The sequence below is a fragment of the Melanostigma gelatinosum genome (genome assembly GCF_949748355.1).
Source record: "Melanostigma gelatinosum genome assembly, chromosome: 16".
NCBI classification, from domain to species: Eukaryota; Metazoa; Chordata; class Actinopteri; order Perciformes; family Zoarcidae; genus Melanostigma; species Melanostigma gelatinosum.
Window position 1 is genome coordinate 10,819,137 of NC_136649.1, and position 24,616 is coordinate 10,843,752.

General features: G+C 45.7%; 1 protein-coding gene across 1 annotated transcript; it reads left to right on the forward strand.

Moving 5' to 3' along the window:
• The first annotated feature begins 10,765 nt into the window (after window positions 1-10,765).
• Window positions 10,766-24,069, forward strand: ttbk2a (tau tubulin kinase 2a). Its single transcript, XM_079287059.1, has 15 exons — window positions 10,766-10,855; window positions 11,768-11,915; window positions 12,754-12,827; window positions 13,756-13,896; window positions 14,232-14,336; window positions 14,559-14,624; window positions 14,781-14,873; window positions 14,979-15,104; window positions 15,260-15,417; window positions 15,575-15,782; window positions 15,887-16,110; window positions 16,213-16,753; window positions 17,507-17,857; window positions 18,645-19,633; window positions 20,033-24,069. Exons 1-15 carry the CDS (start codon window positions 10,787-10,789, stop codon window positions 20,478-20,480), a joined length of 3,741 nt encoding a protein of 1,246 aa, XP_079143185.1. The 5' UTR covers window positions 10,766-10,786; the 3' UTR covers window positions 20,481-24,069.
• Window positions 24,070-24,616: the final 547 nt, after the last annotated feature.

Consider the following 24,616-nt stretch of genomic DNA (forward strand, 5'->3'; position numbering starts at 1 on the left):
GCACATGTTGAAGCCATTTATCAGACCCCAACAGTGTTTTTAGAATCACTCATTGACATTTCATGATGCTTTTATGGAGCTGTGAAAACTTCCAGCTAGACCACAAAAAAGGGCAGAGGCGACGACAAGCTGCAGTCAGCAAAAGAAAAAGGCACTGCAGCAGCATCATCGGCGTGTGGAGATGCGGGGGGTCAGGAAGTGTGATTCATCAGGATGAGACGGGAGCGGGGTTGTCACAGATTGGTTTAATTTCTGGTCTGAAGTCTGCTCCACCTGAGCTGTTTAAAAAAAAATGCATTCATTGATGGTGGTTCGTATGGAGGAGGAGGAGGAAGAAGAACCTCTCTGTGAGATTATTCACAGCGTGAGGCGGCCTGGCTGGTGCATAGGTGTCATAGCAATGTGTGTTCAAGCTGGTGTTTGAGTGCATGTGTGTTGGAGAAGTGGCTTTCTATACGCAGTCTGTTTGGGCCTGATTGGCAGGTGGTGTCTCCTGCTATTCTGACACACTTGCGCTTTTTTTGAGGGATGAAAAGCTATGAGATAGTTTTGACTTCTCCAGACTTTTAACCTAAAACAAGGAAGCAGAGACCCCTCTTCCACTTCTATGTCAGAGGCTTATGTGTTCCTCACATTCACACTAGAGGTTGAATGTCAGCCGTCTCTCCCAAATGACTCACTCATCGTTAAAAGTAATGTTCTCATCATGTACGACGGCTCAGATAGGACAGAACTGTTATTTTTGTCCATAAAAGAAGGAAAAGCCGGGACGTGGGGTGACCTTGATGTTGGGACAGCAGGCTCACAGCAGAGGTTACTGAATCGTCTCTAAGCGCTCGGTGGTCAAAAGGGTTTTCTACGGTTCATGTGTCCTCTGCGGTTTCGATGGCGTGCTCCATATGTCTGCGTTAATCACTGATAATATAATGTCAAGAATCCCTCTACTGGCATACATGGTTGCCAGAAAGAGACGTTTACAGACGTTTCGTTCCGTTTTTGCTGGAAAAAAAGCTTGATTTCGTACCACCGCTTTGCTCCAAAGTGAACAGTTTGATGGATTTCCATGTCGGTTTGTACAGCGATTCATGATCCCCCGAGGATGACTCCTAATGATCCCCCTGATATTTCCTCCAGCACCACTGTGTGATTTTGTGTGAATCATTTGGACATTGTTGTCTGGATTGCTCTGAGATTTGGTTCACACCGCCATGTTCTCCAGAGGCTGAACTGTACAAACTTTGGTTCGACCTTTTATCAAATGTCGTCAGGTCTTAATTGTGCTTTTGTTTTATTTGCCAACACCTACAAATACTAATGACACCTCAACTGTTCTGTTGATGCTAATTTGCTGAAACGACAGCGTACTAACACGCTAAACAGTGTCCATGGTAGACATTACCTGCGACGTTAGCATGTTAGCAATGTTATTTTAAGGATGTTTATTGTCATCGTGAAAAGATACAACGAAATTAAATTGGCGACTCATCAGTCAGTTCAGCAGCAACAAGGTAAAACATTTTGAGCATCATGCTGACGTTAGCATTCAGCTCAAAGCACCAGCGTCCTGAAAGTAGCACGGCCGTAGACTCTCTGTATTTTAAGCACATCTTCATTCGTTTCTAAAGGAAATTACACGTTTTGTAACTCTCTTAATGTTAAACTGGTTATTAAAAGGATTGCTGAAACTCCACTAGGATAACATGAATTTAACCATATGGTGGATCTTTTAAAACAAAGTTGCACAAAGAATGGAATATTCTATTATTTATGAAAATATAAATATAGGTTGCACAGATAAATACATACAATCTTAATCTTGGTTCATAGTAATTCACACACATCTATACATTATGACAGTTCAAAGACTATCGGAGTGATAAAATGCCTTCAGAAGAGATTCATAATGATGAGGCATCTCGTCCATCTGTGTGTTAGAGTTCACCTCACTCCTGACTCTCCACCCCGGGTCACATTTCAATGCTCGTCATTTCACCGTTATCTAGTCCAACCACGCTTTTCCCTCCTCCATCTCCCCAACCTCGCCCCTGATGCATGATGGGATTGATTGCCTCCTTGATGTCGGGATCATGGCCCCCGTAACCAAATAGTGTTTTTGAAGGCTGGTTACATAACCGTATAAATGCAGGCGCGCCGTGTGCAGAATGATGAATCGGCGTCGGGTTTGCTGGGTTCGCTTTGAGCATTTGAAGCCAGACTGAAGGAAGTTAGCAGCGTGTTCTCTCCGGAGGAACGCTCATCTGTGACATGGATGTTGCATAATACAGGAGCATACACAACGTCTGCAGGGGAAACTCCATTTGATCTTCACTGTACAGACAGCCTGCTTGAACCACATGGCAATGAATGTATTGACAAGTCTGATGGAGATGTTTGTAACTCATGACTTTATTATGACAGGGATTTTTCACAATCTGGTTGTTGTCTTTAGCTTATAACACATCTATAAAGCATTAGTAAATGATGTATTACCATTAACAATAGCATTGACCAACTTACAAACCTTTTATAACGGGAGACTTTTCAGAAAGTGGTAATAACTCATCTTTAGGCATCAGATTTATTTAAGGTGGTGTTCCTGGACAGCAACTTTTACATCTTTGAATTTAAAAAAATCTTGTATTTACAACGTAACCTCACCTAAAATAACCATATCAGTCACATTTATTATATCAAGTTCTTGTGATGCATATTTCTGTCGAATAAAAGTAAAACTGAATGCTGCAAAAATATGAAGCAAATGAATGAAACTTAATACAGTATGTAGGAGCCAAATTGAATGTGATGTTAAATATTCATTTGTATTTACATGTTTAACTGTAATCACATCTGTTTCTACCTTGAATGTTACAAGGATGTCGTTATAATTTGTTATAGAAAGAAATACACGTAAGTGACAGATAACTGGCCCTTTAAGGACACTGTGACAGTTACTGACGGTCGTGAGTTATATCTGGGGCAGTATGGAGCCGCACAGTTTTCCGACCGTGTTTGGGACCGTGTTTGGGATCGTGTTATAAAACGTGTTAAAGGGAACGATCTACGTGGATAAGTATAGTAGGTCGAAGTAATCAGCATACTTTTAGGAGAAAGGAAGTTGATTGACTGACTTGTATGACGGAAATGGATCAATAAAACACGTATTGCTTTTCATCTACGAGCGGCGTCGGTGTGAGATATGTGCAAAAGACAAGAAACACGCGTCAACTAAAGGTTTACTTACTGCTAAAGATTTGGACGCTAAGTAAGTCGGAAAACTCGCTCCTCACGGAAAGGAAAGGATTATCGATGACGAGGAAATTACGACGCGAGGTGCCAGGCTACAGTTTTGGATGGACTCCGGTAAGCATGTGCGAATAAGCTAGCTTGCTTGGTGCTGGTGATGGTGGAGTGTTATGCTGGTAGCGTAACTCTAGGAGCTGTCAATCAAGTTCACGTGGATAAGGTGCATTAACAGTATTACTGCGAAGCAAAAGGAACCCGATTGAAACGCTATTATGGAAGAAGAAGAGTTTGTCATAGGGAAAAGGCAAATGATAATGACAGAGAAGGCTGTAGATGAAAGAAGGAATAAGCTAATACAGCAAAGACGGAGTAAGCTAGCTCAGCTAACGAGCAAAACCAGGGAAATAGAGCGACTACGGGAGGAGGATCCTGATGTTAGCACTATAAAACGAAAACTGAGAGTTGACTATGAAGGGTTACTCAGAGACTTTGAAGAGAGGAACTATGCTCTGAAACAGTTCCTTACTGAGGAGGAATACATGAATGATCAGCTTTGTTGGTTTGAACCTAAAGCACATGAGGCCAACGTTTTCATTGCTAAAACTGAAAGATGGATAGAGTTGTTTGATGAACGTGCTGAGCAAGCAAAGCTATGTGATGATGAAATCAAGCCCTCGGATAGCATATCCACGATACTGTCTACCACGAGTAGAAAGAGTAAGAAACATGGATCAGAAAGTGGGAGTTCTGTGTCATCCACAGCATCATCTATTCGCCTTAAAGCAGAGGTGGAAAGAGCTACATTGCTGGCTAAGGTCGCCACATTAAAACGAAAACAAGAATTGGAAAGACAGGAAGCTGAATTAAAGGCAAAAAGAGAGGAGTTGGAGTTGAACATTGCTTTAGCAACTTCAGATGCTAAGCTTAAAGTGTTGGAAGATTTTGGCATTGGACGCATGTCGATAGTCCATTCAACGCCAGGAATAAACTATGTCAGAGAAAACTTAGCATCAAGAGAAGGGCACGAGCATCGCAGCCATGTGGAAACTGGTCCAGTTCATCTTCCTAACCCACAGCCAAGCGATTATGGTCGTTCAGTGCAGCCACCCAGGAACGCTGAAATCAGTGGCAATGTTGTGGCGACATTGTGCAGTGTTATGCAGCAGCAAGCCAACATCTCGGAGCTAATGATGAAGCAGCAAAAAGGATCAACTTTGCCGCCGTTGGACATTCCCACCTTTAAAGGAGACCTGCTCGATTACCATCTGTTCATAAGGGCCTTCGAGCATGGAGTAGAGGACCGTACTGATAATGCCAGGGATAGGCTCTACTATATGGAGCAGTTTACTAGCGGTCAGCCCCGAGAGCTAATTAGAAGCTGCCTCCACATGGATCCTGAGAGAGGATACAACAAAGCCAAGCAGCTTCTCAAGGAACAGTTCGGAAATGAGCACAAACTTGCCGTGGCCTACATTGATAAAGCCTTAAATTGGGCTCCCATCAAACCTGAGGACGGTGAGTCTTTAAACGCCTACTCACTTTTCCTTACTGGATGTTGCAATGCCATGATGAACATTAGCTACCTCGAAGAAATGAACAATGCTGCCAACATGAAAGCCGTTGTCACAAAGCTACCTTACAAGTTGAGAGAAAGATGGAGGGGAATCGCATGTGACATTCAGGAACGGCAGGACAGGAAAGTCAACTTTAAAGACCTTGATAACTTTATCCGTAGACAAGCCAAAATCGCTACGCATCCAATATTTGGCGATATAAGGGATAGCCAATCAGCTAAGTCAGCTACAAAGGCGCATGCAGAGGCAAAGACACATGATTGGAGAAGCAAGAAAACATTCACTACAAGCGCAATGCACATAGACCACAAGGTTAAAGACTTTGAACCAAGCATGCAAAGGGGTCCCACCGACATTGTGGCAACAAACTCATGCATGTTTTGTAAAGGACAACACAGCATAGACTCATGTAAAACGATGAGAGGGAAGCCACACAAAGAAAAAATTGAATATTTGCGTCGCAAAGGACTGTGTTTCAGCTGTTTAAGGCATGGACATATGAGCAGGAGCTGCAGTGAAAGGCTTTGCTGCCAGGTGTGTTCTTTAACACATCCCACACTCCTGCATATGAAAAGACGAGACGATGCAACTGAACAGGAAAGCAAAGCTACCGACAATACAGAGAGAAGTGGTGGTCTTCCAGTCACTAGTGCAATGGTATGTGCTGGAAATAAGCTATGTGGAGTCACTGGGGCCGGCGAAGAAGAGTGCATACTCTCAATAGTTCCTGTCCGAGTCAAAACAACAAAAGGAAACAAAACAGTGGAAACGTATGCTTTCCTTGATCCAGGAAGCACGGACTGCTTCTGCACAGAAAAGTTAATGAACCAACTTAAAGTCAGTGGAAGGAGAACAAGCATCTTACTGAGAACGATGGGCGATGAAAGACCTGTTGACACTTACGAGGTGTCCGGCATAGAAGTCAGTGATCTGTCTGAGGACAACTTCATTGAGCTCCCAAATGCCTTCAGTAGAAAAAACATTCCTGTAAACAAAGAGAACATTCCACGTCAAGAGGATTTGAAAGGATGGTCTCACCTTAAAGACGTGAGCATTCCTGTAATCAATGCAGATGTCGGATTGCTCATCGGAGCTAATGCGCACAAGGCCATGGAGCCATGGCAGGTTGTGAACAGTGTCAACAACGGACCCTACGCCACAAGAACTAGGCTAGGATGGACTGTAAATGGACCATTAAGAGGACGTAGTGCTCACCAGCAGGGAAAACAATGCAAGGTTTCATCAAACCGCATCTCAGTAACAAGACTTGATGACCTGTGGCAGCAGCAATTTAAGGTGGATTTCCCTGAGAGGGAAAAAGATGAACAGGTCGAAATGTCCAGAGATGATCATTGCTTCATGGACATGGTCACCAGATCAGCAAAGCTTCTGGATGGGCATTACAGCTTGTGTCTACCACTAAAGAACCGGATGGTCAACATGCCAAACAACCGTAAAGTAGCTGAGCAAAGAGCACTTAACCTACGGAGGAAGTTCAACAGAAATCCAAGCTATCAACTAGAGTACACTGCCTTCATGACTGACCTCATGGAAAAAGGTTATGCTGAGCAACTATCAGACGATGAGCTTCAAGGCAATGTGGATAAAGTCTGGTATCTACCCCATCACGGTGTATACCATCCTGTGAAGCAGAAGTTAAGGGTGGTGTTCGACTGTGGTGCATCATACCAAGGCATGTCATTGAACGAACAACTTCTACAGGGACCAGACTTAACCAGCAGTCTTGTAGGTGTCATAATACGATTCAGACAAGAACCGGTGGCACTTATGGCAGATGTGGAGTCGATGTTCCACCAAGTCAAGGTGACAGAAGAGGATTCTGACCTTCTTAGGTTCCTGTGGTGGCCTGGGGGAGACCTCACGAAAGGTTTGGTGGAACACAAAATGGTGGTGCACATATTTGGCGCTACTTCTTCACCTAGCTGCGCCAGTTTTGCCCTGAGGAAGTGTGCTGAGGACCATAGGGAAGAATTTGATCCAGAAGTGGCCGACACAGTGCTTCATAACTTTTATGTGGATGATTGTCTCAAGTCTGTGGCGACAGAAGAGAAGGCAGTTGTGCTGTGTCAGGATCTAAGAGCAATCTGTTCCAAGGGAGGTTTCCGTCTCACAAAATGGGTCAGCAACAGCCGTAAAGTCCTAAGCCAAATTCCAGGTGTGAGTTGGCCAAAGAGGTGAAGAACTTGGATCTCGAACAAGACAAACTCCCAATTGAGAGAGCCCTAGGAGCACACTGGTGTGTTGAGTCAGATACCTTTCAGTTTAAGATTACTGTCAAAGACTATCCTTTTACCAGAAGAGGCCTCCTTTCAGTTGTTAGTTCAATCTATGACCCCTTAGGAGTTCTCGCACCAGTGGTGTTGCCAGCAAAGAAAATCCTCCAGGAACTGAGTCGGATGAAAATGAGCTGGGATGACGACTTACCAGAAAAGGTTAAACAACAGTGGACAGATTGGTTGACAAAACTTCCCAATCTAAAGGACTTCAAAGTCAACCGGTGCATCAAGCCACCAGGATTTGGAAATCCTACTTACGCACAGTTGCACCACTTTGCGGATGCAAGTGAGGAAGCTTACGGCACGGCTAGCTACTTACTGTTGCGGAACGAGAGAAATCAAGTTCACTGCACATTCATGATGGGGAAGGCCAGAGTGGCGCCTTTAAAGCAACCTACCATTCCACGGATGGAGCTGACGGCAGCAACAGTTGCTGTGAAAATGGACACGCTGCTGAGAAAAGAGCTACAGTTGGAGCTATCAGATTCTGTATTTTGGACCGATAGCACTGCTGTGGTCGGATATCTTCAAAATGAAACCACTAGATTCCGTACGTTTGTGGCTAATCGGATCTTTGCTATCTTGAAAGGTTCAACCACAGATCAATGGAGATACGTGAACACTGCCACGAATATAGCAGATTGTGCATCAAGAGGACAAAGCGTGGAGGCTTTCATGAAAAACGACACATGGATCTCTGGTCCAGCCTTCCTCAAAGGACCAACAGAAGAGTGGCCTAAAAACCCCGAAGGCTGCAGGATTACGTCAAATGATCCCGAGATAAAGAAAGTAAAAGCAAACCTTGTGAACGTGGATGAGGACAGAAACACAATCAGCCAACTGATGAACCATTTCTCCTCATGGACAAAGCTAAGATACACAGTGGCGTGGCTCCTGAAGTTCAAAACCTTACTGTTGACTTTCTCACAGAAGAGAAAACAGCTTTATGCAGCCTTCCGTCAATCCGACTTGGATAAGAGTCAACAGGTTCAACAAGTGAACACAGCCATGAAGAAATTCAAAGCAGGATTAAAAGGATCTTCCTGCTCAGTTGAGGATCTTGCAAGGTCTGAGCTGGAAATCGTCAGACTCTGTCAAATGGCAACATTTTCTGAGGAGATTTCATCTCTGAGCAAAGGGCAAAATGTAAAACAGAGCAGTCATTTGCTTAAGCTAAACCCCGTGCTTCAGGATGGAGTCTTGCGTGTTGGAGGAAGACTCAGTCGAGCTGCTTTGCCAGAAGAATGTAAGCAACCCGCCATCTTGCCCAAAGACCACCATGTTACCAACATACTCCTTCGCAAGATTCACGAGGATATTGGGCACGCTGGAAGGAACCACATGCTTTCTAAAGTGCGCCAAAAGTATTGGATTCCCAGTGCCATCACAGCTATTAGGAAAATCATCTCAAAATGTGTCACCTGTCGCCGGCTGCATGGGTCCACAGGACAGCAACAAATGGCAGACCTTCCTCAGGATAGAGTGTTTCCTGATGATCCACCCTTTTCCAGAGTTGGTGTTGACTATTTTGGACCATTCGAGGTACAACGAGGAAGAAGCTTGGTTAAGAGATATGGAGTAATCTTTACTTGCCTAGTCATCCGGGCAGTGCACCTTGAAGTTGCTTCTTCCTTGGATACCAATTCATGTATCAACGCTATACGTCGATTCATTGCCAGGAGAGGACAAGTGATGGAGATCCGCTCAGATAACGGGACAAACTTCGTTGGGACGGAACGTGAGCTGAGAACAGCTATTGATGAAATTAATCACTCAAAGGTTCAAGGTTATCTTCATCAACGTGGAATCAAATGGACCTTTAACCCTCCGACAGGCTCTCACCATGGGGGAGTTTGGGAAAGGCTCATCAGATCAGTGAGAAAGGCTCTAAATTCTACAATTAAGGAACAAGTTCTGGATGAGGAAAGTCTTCAGACTGTACTTTGTGAAGTGGAGGCAATAATCAACAGCCGACCAATCACAAGAGCATCTAATGATGTGAACGATTTAGAAGCCTTGACACCAAATCATCTCTTACTGATGAAGGCTAAACCAGCTTTACCACCTGGACTATTCGACCATGATGACCTCTACACTCGGCGGAGATGGAAACACGTCCAATATATGGCCGATATATTTTGGAAACGTTGGACCAGAGAGTACTTGCCACAGCTCCAGGAACGGCAAAGATGGTCAAAGGCATCGAGAAACTTCACTCTGGGAGACATCGTTCTTTTAGTGGATGACTCTGCTCCAAGAAACTCTTGGGTCATGGGGAAGGTCATTAAGGCACTTCCAGACCACAAAGGACTTGTTCGTCAGGTCTGCATAAAGACGAAGACTAGTGTTTTACACAGGCCCATTACAAAGCTGTGTCTGCTTTTGGAAGACGAACAGTGCTAAAGACTGAGCAACAGTGAGGAGTCTATCTGCCTCCGGCTCTTATATCGTTATTTTGTGAGAATGTTCCTCTACAGTACATGGCTCTCTTACTTTAAGTTAGATAATTGTTTCAAATGTTAAATCTTGAGAACAATTAGGGGCCGGTGTGTAGGAGCCAAATTGAATGTGATGTTAAATATTCATTTGTATTTACATGTTTAACTGTAATCACATCTGTTTCTACCTTGAATGTTACAAGGATGTCGTTATAATTTGTTATAGAAAGAAATACACGTAAGTGACAGATAACTGGCCCTTTAAGGACACTGTGACAGTTACTGACGGTCGTGAGTTATATCTGGGGCAGTATGGAGCCGCACAGTTTTCCGACCGTGTTTGGGACCGTGTTTGGGATCGTGTTATAAAACGTGTTAAAGGGAACGATCTACGTGGATAAGTATAGTAGGTCGAAGTAATCAGCATACTTTTAGGAGAAAGGAAGTTGATTGACTGACTTGTATGACGGAAATGGATCAATAAAACACGTATTGCTTTTCATCTACGAGCGGCGTCGGTGTGAGATATGTGCAAAAGACAAGAAACACGCGTCAACTAAAGGTTTACTTACTGCTAAAGATTTGGACGCTAAACAGTATTTGTACAAAACTTGTGGTACAGTATTTGATAAGAACTTTTATTTCAAAGCAATATCATTATACTTTATTACACAACCAGAGCTCTGGCAAAATGAGGCCTAATGAACAGTCTCATTATGTCTCACAAGACTACTTTCTTTATAAGAGCTCCGTGGTTGTTGACACATAAGATACACATTTCTGTGTAAAGTGATACTAACATGAAGCCTTTTTGTAATTTAAGACGCTGGACATTTGCCTGCGATTTGTTGGGGCGAGTTTGTCTGGAAGGACAGCTGCTGGCAGCAGGTGTGGCAGCTGCAGCGATAGTCGAGTATCAGAACGCTCCAGCCATTAAGCCAAGGGTTTAACTTTGTCTCACAACTGGGGAGACTTTCAAACTTTAACATGTCCAAAAAAAACGTTATGTAACCTCCTTGTTCAATCCCCAAGAAACATGATCTCCTGGCCTAAATAAACTGATTTCCTTGACATTTGTCCCATCATTTCGGACAGTTTTGTGTGTCTTGTGCTTCCGTAGGTTCTCCATCAAGGCCCAAATGCCCGGCCCAGTCTGAGGCTGCTGGTTCGAGGGCCGGGGTGGGGGGGGGGGGGGGAGAAGCAGTGAGGACAGCGTCCCGGGTCCACAGACGGGATGAGCGGGGGAGTGGAGCAAGCTGACATCCTAAGCGTGCTCTCCCTGGTCAAGGAACGATGGAAAGTGGTAAGTGACAGCGACAATGGGCGGTGTGTTTGTCCAGCCCCATCGCTGACTGTCCCCGGCTCACCCTCTGTCCCACAAACAACAACTCTTTGTTCCTCTAACAATGCTTTCCCCTGCCTATGAGTCCCGCCTTCCCTCTATCTAACCTGTGGCTTGGACAGTTTGGGGTTGTGTCTCTCCATCCAGCGAAGGACACGTGGGAGAAATTAAAGCTCTGCTCGTACTGAGAGGCGAGGGTGGAACTGTTGGGGGGCAATTTCAGCACCAAATTAATAAGAACTCAATTTATTGATTAGACAGAAAAATAATCAGTATTCTGATCATTTATATATTTTATATTTAATCTTTGAAGTCATCTTTCAAGCTAAAATGTTGACACAATACTTAGTTTTTGCTTCTCAAATGTGAGCATTTTCATTTATTTGTGATGGTAAACTGAATGTTTTGGACTGTTGATGAGCAATTTTCTGTTTTGGCATTTAACAGATCAAAATATTCATAATAACAAAGAAAATAGTTGTCAAATTAAGGCAAAATGACCAAAAACCAAACTCAACCAACTTAAAACTTCTTGATATTTATTAAAATAAGAAAGAACATATTGTTTATAGTCTTTTCTGTACAGCAAGCCCTTTCTTTATTTTAGTTTTTTGCGTTGCCTGCATTTGACCAGCGCCTCACTAAATTGTCTGCTTTTTTAACTCTATAAACAATACAAATACAACTTGAAATAAAGTTCTAAAAGGGTTAAAAGTACAAAAAAAAGGTAGTTTTACAGCGCATGCATACATAATCACTAAGATGCCTAAATCAATGGTATCACATGGTTTGAATTGTGTGTCGCTAAACGTGTTCCACATTCCACTCGGGTCGTACATGGGGCTTGTTCTAATGCAGCGTTTCTTCCTCCAGGTGAAGAAGATCGGGGGCGGCGGGTTCGGGGAGATCTACGAGGCGGTGGACCTGCTGACGCGGGTCAGCGTGGCGCTGAAGGTGGAGTCGGCCCAGCAGCCCAAACAGGTGCTCAAGATGGAGGTCGCCGTGCTCAAGAAGCTCCAGGGTGAGTCCAAATGGATTCAGTGGATTTGGTTACATTTCTGGAATTGATTATATATATCTCTATTTTTGAATGTGCCTTTTTCCCTCCGCTCTCCCTTCCTGCCTTTTGACCACTACGCCTTTCTTTCTCTCTCTCTCTCTCAACCTGAGAAGAAAATCAATGGGCAGGGATCATGTTTGCTGTCTAATGGCTGCGGCCTCGGGCATCATGGGTTTGTTGCCTCCCGAGGGAACCAGCATGTAACTTGAGACGGGGCTGAACTCCAGTCCCCCAAAACACTGCTGACCCCGCCCAGCTGTGAAGAGTAAACATCAACCAAGGGCCTTATAAGAAGTCTAGTGGGTCATATCGAGCTAATAATAACTTCTTTGTTTTTTCGTTTTGTTTCTTTTAATTGGATTATTTCGGCATATTGTGTAGGAATTTTGGCGAAAGTAGGTGATTCTTAAAAAGTAGTGTTTGTAACATGGAGGTTTTGTTAGAAACGGTTTGCATTCACAGCGTGCTGAAGGCTTTGGAGTGTGGCCGCAGTCCAGCTGCCAGTGTAGCAATGTCCTTTCAGAGCACACACACACACTTAAAGGCACAAACACACAAGGCAAGTTCATGCACATTCGACCTGGTGTTGGGCGCGATAGCCTATAAATCAGCAGTGTAGCCGTACGCTGGTGATGGGAGGACAGTGAGCTGTAGAGGGAAATATGAGCAGGCGCGTCATCATGATTCACACAGCACGCCGCCGCATCTTATGATGGAATGATGCAGCTGGCGATACGTGACCTCATCTTCTCCTCCCGAAAAGCATCCTGAAACTCTCCTCTCCTCTTTTCTTTCTCAGGTAAAGACCACGTGTGTCGCTTTGTGGGATGCGGCCGCAATGACCGCTTTAACTACGTGGTGATGGAGCTTCAGGTTGGTCGAAATGCAGAAGACTTGGTGCCTCATGAGCACCAACTTTGAACTGAATGAATCATTGTTAACAAATGTGATAATTGAAGACTTGTTCAAGTAATTTATAAAGCAAAAGGGCCAAACATTTGTTTTAGAGCTGCAACGATAAGTCCACTAATTGATTAGTCAATCGAAATAATTAAAATCGACTAAACATATATATATTATATTATATTATAATATATATTATTAAACTGAATATATTTGGGTTTTGGACTGCCAAAACAAGACATTTAAAGACATCACCATGGACTTTGAGAAACTTAGACACTATTTTCTGACAATTTATAGACCAATCGATTAATCTAGAAAATAGACGGCAGATTAATGGAAATAATCATTAGTTGCAACCCTAACTTGATTGTTTTAGTTTATAAAACTAGGATTTACAGCTTTTCTCTGTTTTATATAATTGTAAATGTAATCTTTTTTTGGGGGGGGGGGGGGGGGGGGGAGGGTTAGACTGTTGGTCGTACAAAACAAGCATTTAAAAAATTGTGACATTTCTCACAATTTTCACACAATTTAGTGTGGACCAAATTTACATCCCATCCTGCTTACATGGCAAAAAATCTGTATATTTACAGCAACAATACTCTCCATATCGAGATTCCTCTACCGAGGCATCAAATCAGTTGTAACCACTTCATCCAGCACACAAGGCTGTGATACTAAAGTCATGATCTCAAATTCACAAATACTGAATCTGCGCTTCGATGTGTTCTGGTTTTGATTTATACCAACACACCCACAGGAATCCAAACGAGAACCAGATAAATACTTTTTTCCTTTTATGACATGTTTGTGGAGACACACAGAAGTCCTGCTGTGTTTCTTGAATCGGGGGAATTTATCAGGACTAAGCGACCTCGTACATGTGCTCTCTCAGGGTCGTAACCTGGCTGACCTGAGGAGGAGTATGACCCGGGGAACCTTCAGCATCAGCACCACCCTGCGTCTGGGGCGCCAGATCCTGGAGGCCATAGAGAGCATCCACTCCGTGGGCTTCCTGCATCGTGACATCAAACCGGTGAGTCACGGTTAGCTGGAGGCAGCGGAGGATATATACTGCTCGGTTCTCATTTCATTACCAAGCTTCAACTGTATATATTCCCCGACAGATGAGAATACCTTTTATTTCTTCTGTCTGGGCAGTGTTTGTGACTCCTGCACTTGTTTTATTACTGGCTGCCAGCGTTGTTGCTGATTCAGTATTTTGTTGCACTCACAGTAAGCTGGCCCATTATGTAGCTGAATGTAAATATCCTCTGTCTTCTGAGCTGCTGTGTTCAATTATATTCTAGCGTAGGGACACTTTTATTTTTATTATTCCTTTAACCGTTGCCTCCTGTTTTACTGCCTCAGTCCAATTTCGCAATGGGCCGCTTCCCGAGCACCTGTCGGACCTGCTACATGCTGGACTTTGGTTTGGCTCGTCAGTTCACCAACTCCTGCCAGGAGGTCCGACCTGTAAGTGTCCTCCTCTGTTACCGAGTGTGTGCTGAGCTGAAAGCTGCACTTATCGATGCTGATGAATTAGGGCTGGGTGATAATTCAATATGAGGATTTAATATAATGCACTTGGACCATTTGAAATGTTTTAAATTAAAATAGAAACTACTTTTACTATGTTATCTTTGGCTGAAAATCTATATTAGCATTTGAATGCCTGTTCCTGTCTTTGTTTGTCAGCCCCGGCCCGTGGCAGGGTTCAGGGGAACGGTCCGCTATGCATCCGTCAATGCACATAAGAACAAGGTCAGTATCCATCCACCCTGCTCTACAGCGCTTGTGTAATCAGTGATGCGGTCCCCCACGTGTTCTATTGAAGTGCTTTACACAACCTCTTTGTTTTGATTTGTCCATTTTAATACAATTGATGAATGTTAACTCAGCCCTGATGTAATCCTGCAGGAGATGGGCCGTCACGATGACCTGTGGTCTCTCTTCTACATGCTGGTGGAGTTTCTGGTCGGTCAGCTGCCGTGGAGGAAGATCAAGGACAAAGTAAGGACAACCAATGATCGCTGTCCTTCACGGAAACTAAACAGCCCTGTCCATGCAGCTGTAGGTGATGAGATGTGACAGGTGTGTGTGTGTGTTTGCTCCCAGGAACATGTGGGGAAGCTGAAGGATACTTACGACCATCGCCTGATGCTCAAACACCTGCCGGCAGAGTTTGGCGTGTTCTTGGAGCACATCTCCAGCCTCGACTACTTCACTAAGCCTGACTACCAGGTGACACAGGGCTCATATTTTGATTCTTTTTTTCTGACAATAACAAGTGCAGCATGTTGTTGTTAATATAGTTTGATGTTTTAGTCAAATGTGCAGTACATGATTTAGAAAGGTCTAAAAACCTCACCAAAAATGTATCATGTTTTTTGTTACAGCTGCTGATGTCGGTGTTTGACAACAGCATGAAAACCTACAACGTTGTGGAGAATGACCCTTATGACTGGGAGCGGACCGGCACCGATGGCACTCTGACAATCATTGCCGTTGCCACAACGCCGCAGCATCACACCCGCCTCACTCCGGCACACATGGGGTACGTTTGATTGAACTAACAAACACCACAAATATTCTGCAGCTTATATATGCAAGTATGGAATGTATAGACTCCAGCTGTGGTTGAAGTTCCACACTTGCCTCTAAAAGTCTTTCATAGCCTCAAACATAAAACAATGTTCTTGTTGTTGCCCCAGTATGGCGAATGCCTCCCTGATACCTGGCGACCTGCAGAGGGAAAACACAGACGAGGTTCTGCAGGACGAGCAGCTCAGCGACGTGGAGAACAACCCCGCTCCGGAGCGCCTGCCGGGTTCTCCTCTCCACCCGCACCGCAACCAGGAGGCGGATGTCTGGGAGGAGCTGGACCGCAACCGTAACCGCATCCGGACGGCAAACTGGAAGGTAGTGTAGTTTCAGCACCTCAAGTGCTCTCAGAGAAGCGATGCCTTCATTGAAATATACCAGTTTTTTAGTAACTCACTAACAGAACTAACTGCTTTCAAAAGGCGGGAACAGAGGAGGAGCACAGCAACAACCAGGGCAACCATGGACACCAGAGCCCCTATGCTGGGCCCAGCCTGGGTTCCCCAGTCAAACTGCAATCTGAGGTGGTGGCTTCAGACCGCGATGGCCCGCTGCTGAGGAAGCTCCGCAACATTCACAGTTTTGACCTGGAGAGGAGGCTTACCCTGGAGGCCAAGCCCAGTCCAGAGCGCTTCCTGGAGACCTGGTATGTCTATCAAGTAACCGATCTGTGTTGACATCAGTTCCTCTCAATGCTCCTGAGGTTAGAGTAGAGTCGATTGTTCGCATCTGTCTTGTGTCTGTCCAGCTCAGGAAAGCAGCAGCTTGGCGCCCAGCACCAGGAGAAGGAGGCCGACGGTGCTGCAATCGTCCCAGTAACTCAAGGCCAAGCTGAACCAGCCGGGGAGTGTCCCGATAGGGTCTGGCACTATGATGAGGAGGTCTTGTCTGGCGGTGGTTCTCCTAAACCAGCATCCTGTGGATCTCTGGAGCAGGGAGAGGGGGCAGCCAGCAGCGGGGGCTTTGTGGCCCTCAATCTGAGCTCTGGGAGGCAGGACATTGACTCGAGGGAGTGGGTAATGGTGGAGCGGCCCAGTGGCTCTCCAAGAGCCAAGGTTGCCTCCGAGGAGGAGGACGAGGAGCCAGAGGTGCTCCAGCCAGGGGATCAGTCTCCTGGATGGGAAAGGGGATACCCGGGCCCTCACTCTGGCAAAGCTAAACAAGAGAGCACGGCTTCCTCCAAGGGAAGTGCAAAAGTGGACAAGTTGGAGCTTAGCGTGGGCCCTGCAGGGGCTCTGCCCACCGTCACTCCATCCAGCCCAGCTCTGGCTGAGGGAGTTCTCATTCAGGTAAGCCCTTTCACCTGAAGGCCATCTCACAACATGGCATACATGATTCAGAGTCAGAGTTCCACCAGCTGCATCTTGTTTAAAGCTAAATGTTACTGCTTGATGTTTTCTGGCTTATTCGCTTGTTTATTGTTGGTAAAAGTATATTTGTGTCACAACTGCAGAGCTTATCAGATCACAGCATGGGGGGGGGGGGGAGCTTGTGGCTTTGAAATGCACATTTATTTGCGTTAAATATCATGCAGAATTTGATCTTATTTGCAATGTATTTAATTTACTTCACAAATTCAATAATTTGATTACAAAACATGGTTTGGTTTCCTCAGTTTAAATTACTTTTTTGCTCCTTTTATTTTTTTTAAAACCTTCAGCCAGCCCACCGAAATCCTGCTCAATCTACAAGTTCAGCATAAACCGCCTTTACACGGTTGAACAGCTTGTTTACACGACAGGAGGAATAACCTTCCCCTCATTCTCTCCTTCCACCAGAACAAATGCCTCCAAGTTGATAATGTATACGGCCTTCCCAAAATCTACCTACCTCGCTCTCTGTCTTCCCTCTGTGGCCTAAGATCATCCCCTTATATTTATACCCCCCCCCCCCCACCCCAGTCGCTTCACCCGTTCAAAACGACTCAACATCGTGCTCCCCGTCTGCCTGTCCTGCATCAAAGCCCTTCCGAAATACCTCGTCCATCTTCTCACTCCCTCACCTCCCACTTCTCTCCTCCCCCCCCCCCCTCTCTCTCTTAGTGCCCCACCTCTCCTCCATCCCTGCCTGAGGAGGTCGCGATGCGGACATCCAGCCCCATCCCTCTGCGCTCTCCCAGCCCTCACACACTCCTCACCACCTTGTCGGACCCATTGCACCGACCGCCGGGCATGAGGCGCAGCCAGTCCGTCGACCCGCAGCAGCAGCAGCAGCAGCGGCAGCAGGAGCGGCCCTCCTCGTCCTCCTCCTGCCACGCCTCCCTACCGCTACCGCCACACCCCGCCCCCGGCACCCGCTCACCCGGTCGCAGGAAACTGCCGGCCATCCCGGCGGGTGCCGCCAACGCCAAGTTTCCCTCTGTCATACGCATCACTCGCGCCCAGCTTCAGCAGGTGATGAGCCCAATCACAATCTCCTAAAAAAAAAAAAAAAACCTCCATTCAGCTTCCTCTACGTCCGTAGCAATACTCCGGCTGTCACCATTTTTTGTTCTTTCTTTCTTTGTTTTGTTGTTGTTGTTGTTGTTTGTTGCTTATTTTGGCTTCTTTGTTCAGTTGGCTTGCTTATTGTGTTGTTGTCAGGCAGCTCTCTCCAGAAACAGAGCATGGGTCAGATGTGTCCTTGTGTCTGGACATGTGTCCTTGTGATCTGAATAGGGGACGTGTGTTTGTCTGATTGTGGCATGTGTGTTTGGAATGTCGAGTCATGACTACAGGTTGCATGGTCTCTTTTGTTTCAGATCGTCTTTGTCCTCTCTATCTTTCTCTTTCTCTCTCTCTCCCTGTATTTGTTCCTCACCCTCTCTTCGCTGAAGCCCCCTGCGAAGTTGCGTGAACCTTTCCTGTCCTACTTGCTGGTTTAGTACTCACAGCTTGACTGACACTGCCATAGCACTTGTGTGTGTTTCGGTCTGATAATGGTAGCTATGGTATTGCATGCTGTTGCCAAACTAATCACCATTTATTACCCCACATTATACAACACTTCTCTTTTCACACATCTGCATCAGGCTCTTGCTACAGAACTACAGCACAACTCGACATGTTGTAGTCTATCAGCAACAGGCCTTTGACAGCTAGAATATTATTCCCACTCTTAGTATGGTCGATCCTTTAAATAACACCTGTGTGTCTTTCTCTTCCCTCCCGTGTCTCCACCTCCCCCCCCCCCCCCCTCCAGTTGACGGCTCAGCGTCCCTCTGGGCTGTCCTCCCAGTCGGGATCGGACAGCGCGCCACAGTGCCTCCTGCTGGAGAGGCGTGGTGAGGCTGAAGCTGAAGCCCAGCAGCTCCAGGAGCACACAGCGGACATCAGCTCCCCCCAGGACCATGTGCTCACCCATCCAGGGACACCCACAGACCCCCTGGCTGAGATACTGGTCAATGGAAACATCTGCACCAAAGCTCAAAGCCCCGCTGCGAACCGCGCGTCATCCCCACGCTCCCCCCGCTCTCCTCACTCGCCTCCTCTGCGCTCGCCTTCCTCTCCACGCTCTCCACGCTCTCCATGCTCTCCTCGCAGCCCTGTGTTTGCCAATGGCCACCTCTCCCCTCCTGTTGACAGCCAAAGGGATTTAAGTAACGGAGCATTCCCCAAGCTGAAAGACTCTGAGAAGGACTCTGGCTCGACTCTCTGTGCCACGGAGCCTCAGCTGAGGGGGGAGGTTCGTAGAGAAGTGAACCATGCCCCAGATCAGACCAACGGACCAGTCTCCTCCTCCTCCCCCCCGGTTGCCCTCCGTAAGGACCCCAGCCAGAGGCAAAGTCGCATCCCGGTCCTGGAGCCCTCCAGCCTGCTGGAGCTTCCTCCTGCGGGGTCTGCGAAGGAGAAACTCCTGCAGAAGAAAGCCAACCACCATGGCCCGGTCCCCTCTCCCAATGCCTCGCCGTCGCTCTCCGATAGGCGTGGCCCCATGGTGGCCTCCCTTGCTCGGGACCCGCTGTCCTCCGCCTCTGACCGCTCTCAGGACGAGGACTCTCTCATGGGCTCCCGTTCTGACCGCCAGGGAGACGACGCTCCTTCCCTCTCCTCCTCCTCCAGCCCTCTGTCCCGCAAGAGCCGGATCCCTCGTCCTGTTCACTCATCTTCCTCCGCTGAGCAGCTGGCCGCCCAATTCCTGCCGCGCCCGCCGCCTGGAAAGCCACCGGGCCGCCCCACAGCGGAGGGCAGGTAATATGTTGATCTTCATCTTTTGCTTTTGAGAACCAACATTTTCATAATTCACCAACCAACATTTTAACAATTCACCAAACCATTATTGTTCTCAAACATTTATGAGAACATAACAAAACCGATTACACATCAATTCCCTTTGCTGATTGATTCTTTTGATACATTTTTCACTTATTTGCTTTCCTGCAGTAGTGAGAGAAGATAGCTACTGCTCTAATGTCTGGACGCTAAATATGAAACGAGTCTTCTAGTCTTAATGCTAAGCAAAGCTAACCACCTGCTGGCTGGCTGAGCTTCTAACTCTCAATTTGATTTATCACCCTTTATCCTGGTTTGCTTTGAAACATGTGACTTGGCTGGTATTCCTCACCTGCCCTGCATTTTGTGCCCCCTTAGGCTGAGGCGTTTACGCATCCGGGCGGGCAGCAACAGTGACTCAGACCTCCTGACATGCCTTGCTCAGCTGATGCACGGTTCCCGTGGCTCGCCACTTCACCATCGCTCCTCGGCCCAGCACGGGGGCTCCAGGACGGGCGTCTGCAGCCTGACGAGCTCTCCGCACCACCACCGCAGCTCTAGCGCCTCCCCGCGCAGCTCCTCCTCCCTGCAGCGCTCCGTCAGCTCCTCGCCCTCCCGCCACGAGCACCGCGGCGGCGGCGGGGGGGGGGGAGGTTGCCGCAGCCGCTCGCCTCCCAGCTTCTCGGGCTCGCCGCCTCCCCGCCGCTTCTACACCCACCACCAGGAGACGTGCTGCAGCCGCCAGGCTCGCTCCGGCCCCTTCCACCTGTCCCGGGGAAAAGGCTGTAGCCGAGACGGCAAGTGCTCCAGCAAGCTGAGCAGATAGTTGCCCTCCATGTTGCGCTGCCAGAGCAGAGGATGGAAACTCTTATTATGATGGGGTAGACCGCAGTGTCCTTCTTGTATAAGTTCCCCTTTTTTCGCTGTCAGTCCGAACCTTACACTTGTCCCGCTGTTCCTGTCAGTCCTTCTATTCGCACACAGGCTCATTCATTTAAGTGCCCAGCTTTAAAGGGGCACTCCGGCAATTTGATAATGCACTTCAACAAAGTTATTGGGCCGAGAGACAGATTTGAAAAAGAACGATCAACATCTGTGCGGCAGAAACTGAGATATCCCCACGTTTACTTCGTTAAGCTCCAAAAATGTTGGTTCCTACATTTCCCATAATGCAACTCAATGTGCCAACTTCTTTTTTTTTTTTTTATTGCAATGAAGGCTTTCTGTTAAAAAGTCTCGAGCACAAGTTCACAGGCTGAATAGTACTCTTGATGACGAGTCAGCTGAACGGAGTGCCCCTTTCAGGTCTCTTATTAGACGATCGATATCGACATGTCAGGGTGCTCATTTTATTTATTTATATTACCATATTGGAGAGCGAAATAGTACAGCTGCAAACTTTAACCCAATGCAGCCAGTACTGTGATATGTAAATCTATAGTTAGTTGGGCCAGTGGGCACATAAATAAATCAGTTCCCTGTTTATTCATCTTCCTGTATCCTACACCACAGTATAATGTAACTTATTTATCCCCAGTATTGATGCACTTGGACGATACTGATGGAATATCAGTGTAGCTGATCACAACTGAATTAGATATTGGCCTGGGGTTGACTCCGTTGTCTCCTCTGCATTCGGAGATTGCAGGCAGGGTATGCTATTTACTTTATGCTACATGTGAATGCATAAAGCCAGAGTTTGTGTACAGTTGTATTTATTGAGATATTTATTTTGATGCTTAGCTTTCGACTCGTACCCTCCTCGGTGTGACAGTGGACGTGTGGTTTTGTGTCACTCACATTCGTTTTCAAACGTTTAAAACAAATCAAAGGGATGACTCCAAAGTGACCCTTTTATACAATCAATCATGTCAAGTGCGTGAGGACACACACACCTTTTTGTGCCTACTGTGTTGCTGAGAAGGGAATCAAAAACGCCCCGACGGCTGAAGGCTTTACAGGTTAGAATGGTGGTCGTTGTTCAGTAGTAGCAGAAGTATCGGCTTAAGCAACACAAGGTGCATTACCGATGGGTAATGTTCAGACACAGACGTTTGTCTCAGCGTGTGCCTTGGCACTTTGGGCAGCTTGAGGATTCATTTTGTTTGTAACGAGACAACAAAAAAGGAGCCAAAAACTTGTGCCAGCGGTTCAAAGACGACCCTTTTCACCAGTATTCTTTCAATGGAGAAAAGGTAGCAACACAGATGTTTGTAAATCAATTTGAGCCACAGTTTACTGGAGTAGCTTTTATTTGTAAAGACAAAAAAGGAAATATTTCAAGTCCAACCTGTCTTTGCTGTCCTGTGTGTACACACCAGGTCAGTGTTGGAGATAAAACTTTGGAAAACAAATGTGAATTTCAGACCTCAAACATTTTGTCAAATGGAGGCCATATGTACATATATATTCATCAAAAATGATGTTCCATGCTTCCATGTGCAAGAATGTTTTAGCTTTTTCTTTTTTGTTTGTTCCTCCTTGCGCCGCAGAATGTCTTTCATATGATGACGTATGTTTGTGCACAAGGGGAAGGAATCAGAGCATTGTTTGATTTAGTTAGGATTCCTCACTGGAACGCTCCTCCACAACCTCCTCTGCTTGTAAGATACTGTATAATACCTCCGGCTTCCTTCCAATGCTACTATTTGCATGCACAACAGAGAAAACACAGAATCAACTAGTGAGTAAAAAAAAAGCTGCATACCACCTCCCGCTCACACTTCGTCTTATCTTGTGAAGATTTTAACCCGGCAGTGACTTCATCACCATTTTTTTTTAAATCTACATATTTTCTCTTCCCCATCTCCGTATTCTTTCACTGTTCCTCTTCCGACCTGATGTACGAGTAGTTTTCTGCGCTTCCTGCACTTGACCCGGGATATATTGTGTCGCTGGAATATGATAGACTGTATTTTTTACCAGTGCAACTCACTGACATGATGCACAAAAGAATTAAACCAGAAAAATAATAGAAGGAGAAAAGTCTTTGCTGTGTTTTAATTAAAGCACTTGTATTGTAGGAGAAACGCACCAGTTGACAACAGCAGTTATAGCAAAGACATGGCTGCACATTGCCAAATATTTTGATAAGATTTTGCAGATGTGGCTTGAATTGAGATGTGATAAACATGGGAGCGTATAGTGATTTGAATGGGCACGTTGCTTTGTACATGTCTAAAGTGTGCTGTTTCATGCAGCTATGATGACTCATCCTGAAGGCAGACAGCGTTCAGTCAGTCAGTCGCCTTAATGTCTCCTCTCTGCCCCTCTGTGCATAGCGAGGGATGACTGAGCCTTGTCTGTGTCGGACATCATTCCACTATTCGGCCAAGCCTTCCTGTCACTTATCTCTCTATCGTGTGTGTGTGTGTGTGTGTGTGTGTGTGAGTGTGTGAATGGGCATGTGCTACCATGCCTGTATCGGCGTGGTCAATATATCACCAGTGAAACCAGTGCTGTCGGACTCTTGTGCTTACACAGCTGTGCTTCTTACCGGAGAGCTCCCTGTTCTTTGCTGTGAGAATGAGCGGAGGCCATTTATCGAACGACGAGCTGGAAATGGATAATTTGGGAATGGAAAACTGTGTGCCCTCAAACAAGGGGCGGGCAATTTCTACACGTCGCCAGCAATCAGTCCCTCTTTTAACTCACCATTTCCAGATATTTGCAAGCTTTCAAAGTTCAGAGCGCTGTTGCGCAGACTTTTAACATATACCTGTAATTATTTAAATACAATAGTTATTGTAAATCATAACTTATACGCTAACGGGCTTCAGTGGAAGGGAGGAACAGACGCTAAACTGTGCTGCTGGGTCTAAAAGATAATCAGATTTCCAGGTTTTTTCAATCATTATTGCACATAAGTGGTGTGAAGTTGTCGTACTATTGTTACCCTCCAGATGAGATTTTCTTTGTCACGTTTGAAAGTGGCCTGCTCATAGAAAAGTGTCATATTTATAGTAGCTTGCCGGGTATTTGTGGTTACAGATACCCATTGGCCAACAGAACAAACCCAGCTGTTTTTATTTTATTTTGAAAGGTGAGAAGGAAACTAATGGCATAACATCAGATTACTTGTTAGTAACTTCTAAATACTTGACAAAGATTATTTATTGTGACAGTTGCTAATTTGGCCATCCATCATTTTGACTTCAATTGTCAGAATTTTTTAATGGTTGATATTTTGTGTTGTAATGTTTGTCATGGTTTTGAAATGTAACTGTACAGTCTCAAGGAAAGAATGTAACACGTGGGAGTTTTGCATTGTATATAACTGTAATTATTTATGTTCTATCATTTGTATCATATCAATGCCTTGTACAGTGTTAATTTTTTCTTGTTTTAAAATTATTTTGTATTTTATTTTTATAAACTGGTTATAAATAAAATACTCATTCTGCATGCAGACAGGATCTTGTGAGAGGTTTCTGTTTTTAAATCTGAAATGATGGCCGCTGGACCACGACATAAAGGTTATAATACTCAATCGTCTAGGTTTTTTATTCATTCACTGGACTGTATTGTTTTTCATCTGTAGACGTCACAGAAGACAGACAGAAATAGAGCGAGAGGGAGATAGATAGATATTGTTTTCGCCTACATGTAGATGGCGATGGCTCGGCACACGGACGAGAATGACTTGCCGTTGCAGAAGCTCTTATTTGTTGGTGGGGTCAAGTGTTTTTTGATGGAGGAGGCGATGGAGTTTTCAAGTGCCGCATCCCCACATCTCAAAGAGAGCAGCACAATTGTTGCATTGCCCATCTTCTTGCAGAGTTTGTTAAAGATGGTCTTGTCGAGGTCCTTGAAGGTTTTTTGGTTCGACATCAAAGTCCATGCCCTCGACTTCGGCCCACGTCTTTTCCAACAGACGCTGATAAGTGTCTTTGAATTGAGCTTCAACGACTGCGGAAGTGAATCGTACATAGCTGACTAGGACCATGTCATTTTCCCCGGCAG

Bases quoted from the DNA above. Each gene is read 5' to 3' on its own strand.
- ttbk2a (XM_079287059.1), top strand. From the start codon at position 10,787: ATGAGCGGGGGAGTGGAGCAAGCTGACATCCTAAGCGTGCTCTCCCTG. The intron at 14,625-14,780 runs GTCAGTATCCAT...GTAATCCTGCAG, and splicing joins TCAATGCACATAAGAACAAG to GAGATGGGCCGTCACGATGA. The intron at 15,105-15,259 runs GTGACACAGGGC...TTTTTGTTACAG, and splicing joins TCACTAAGCCTGACTACCAG to CTGCTGATGTCGGTGTTTGA.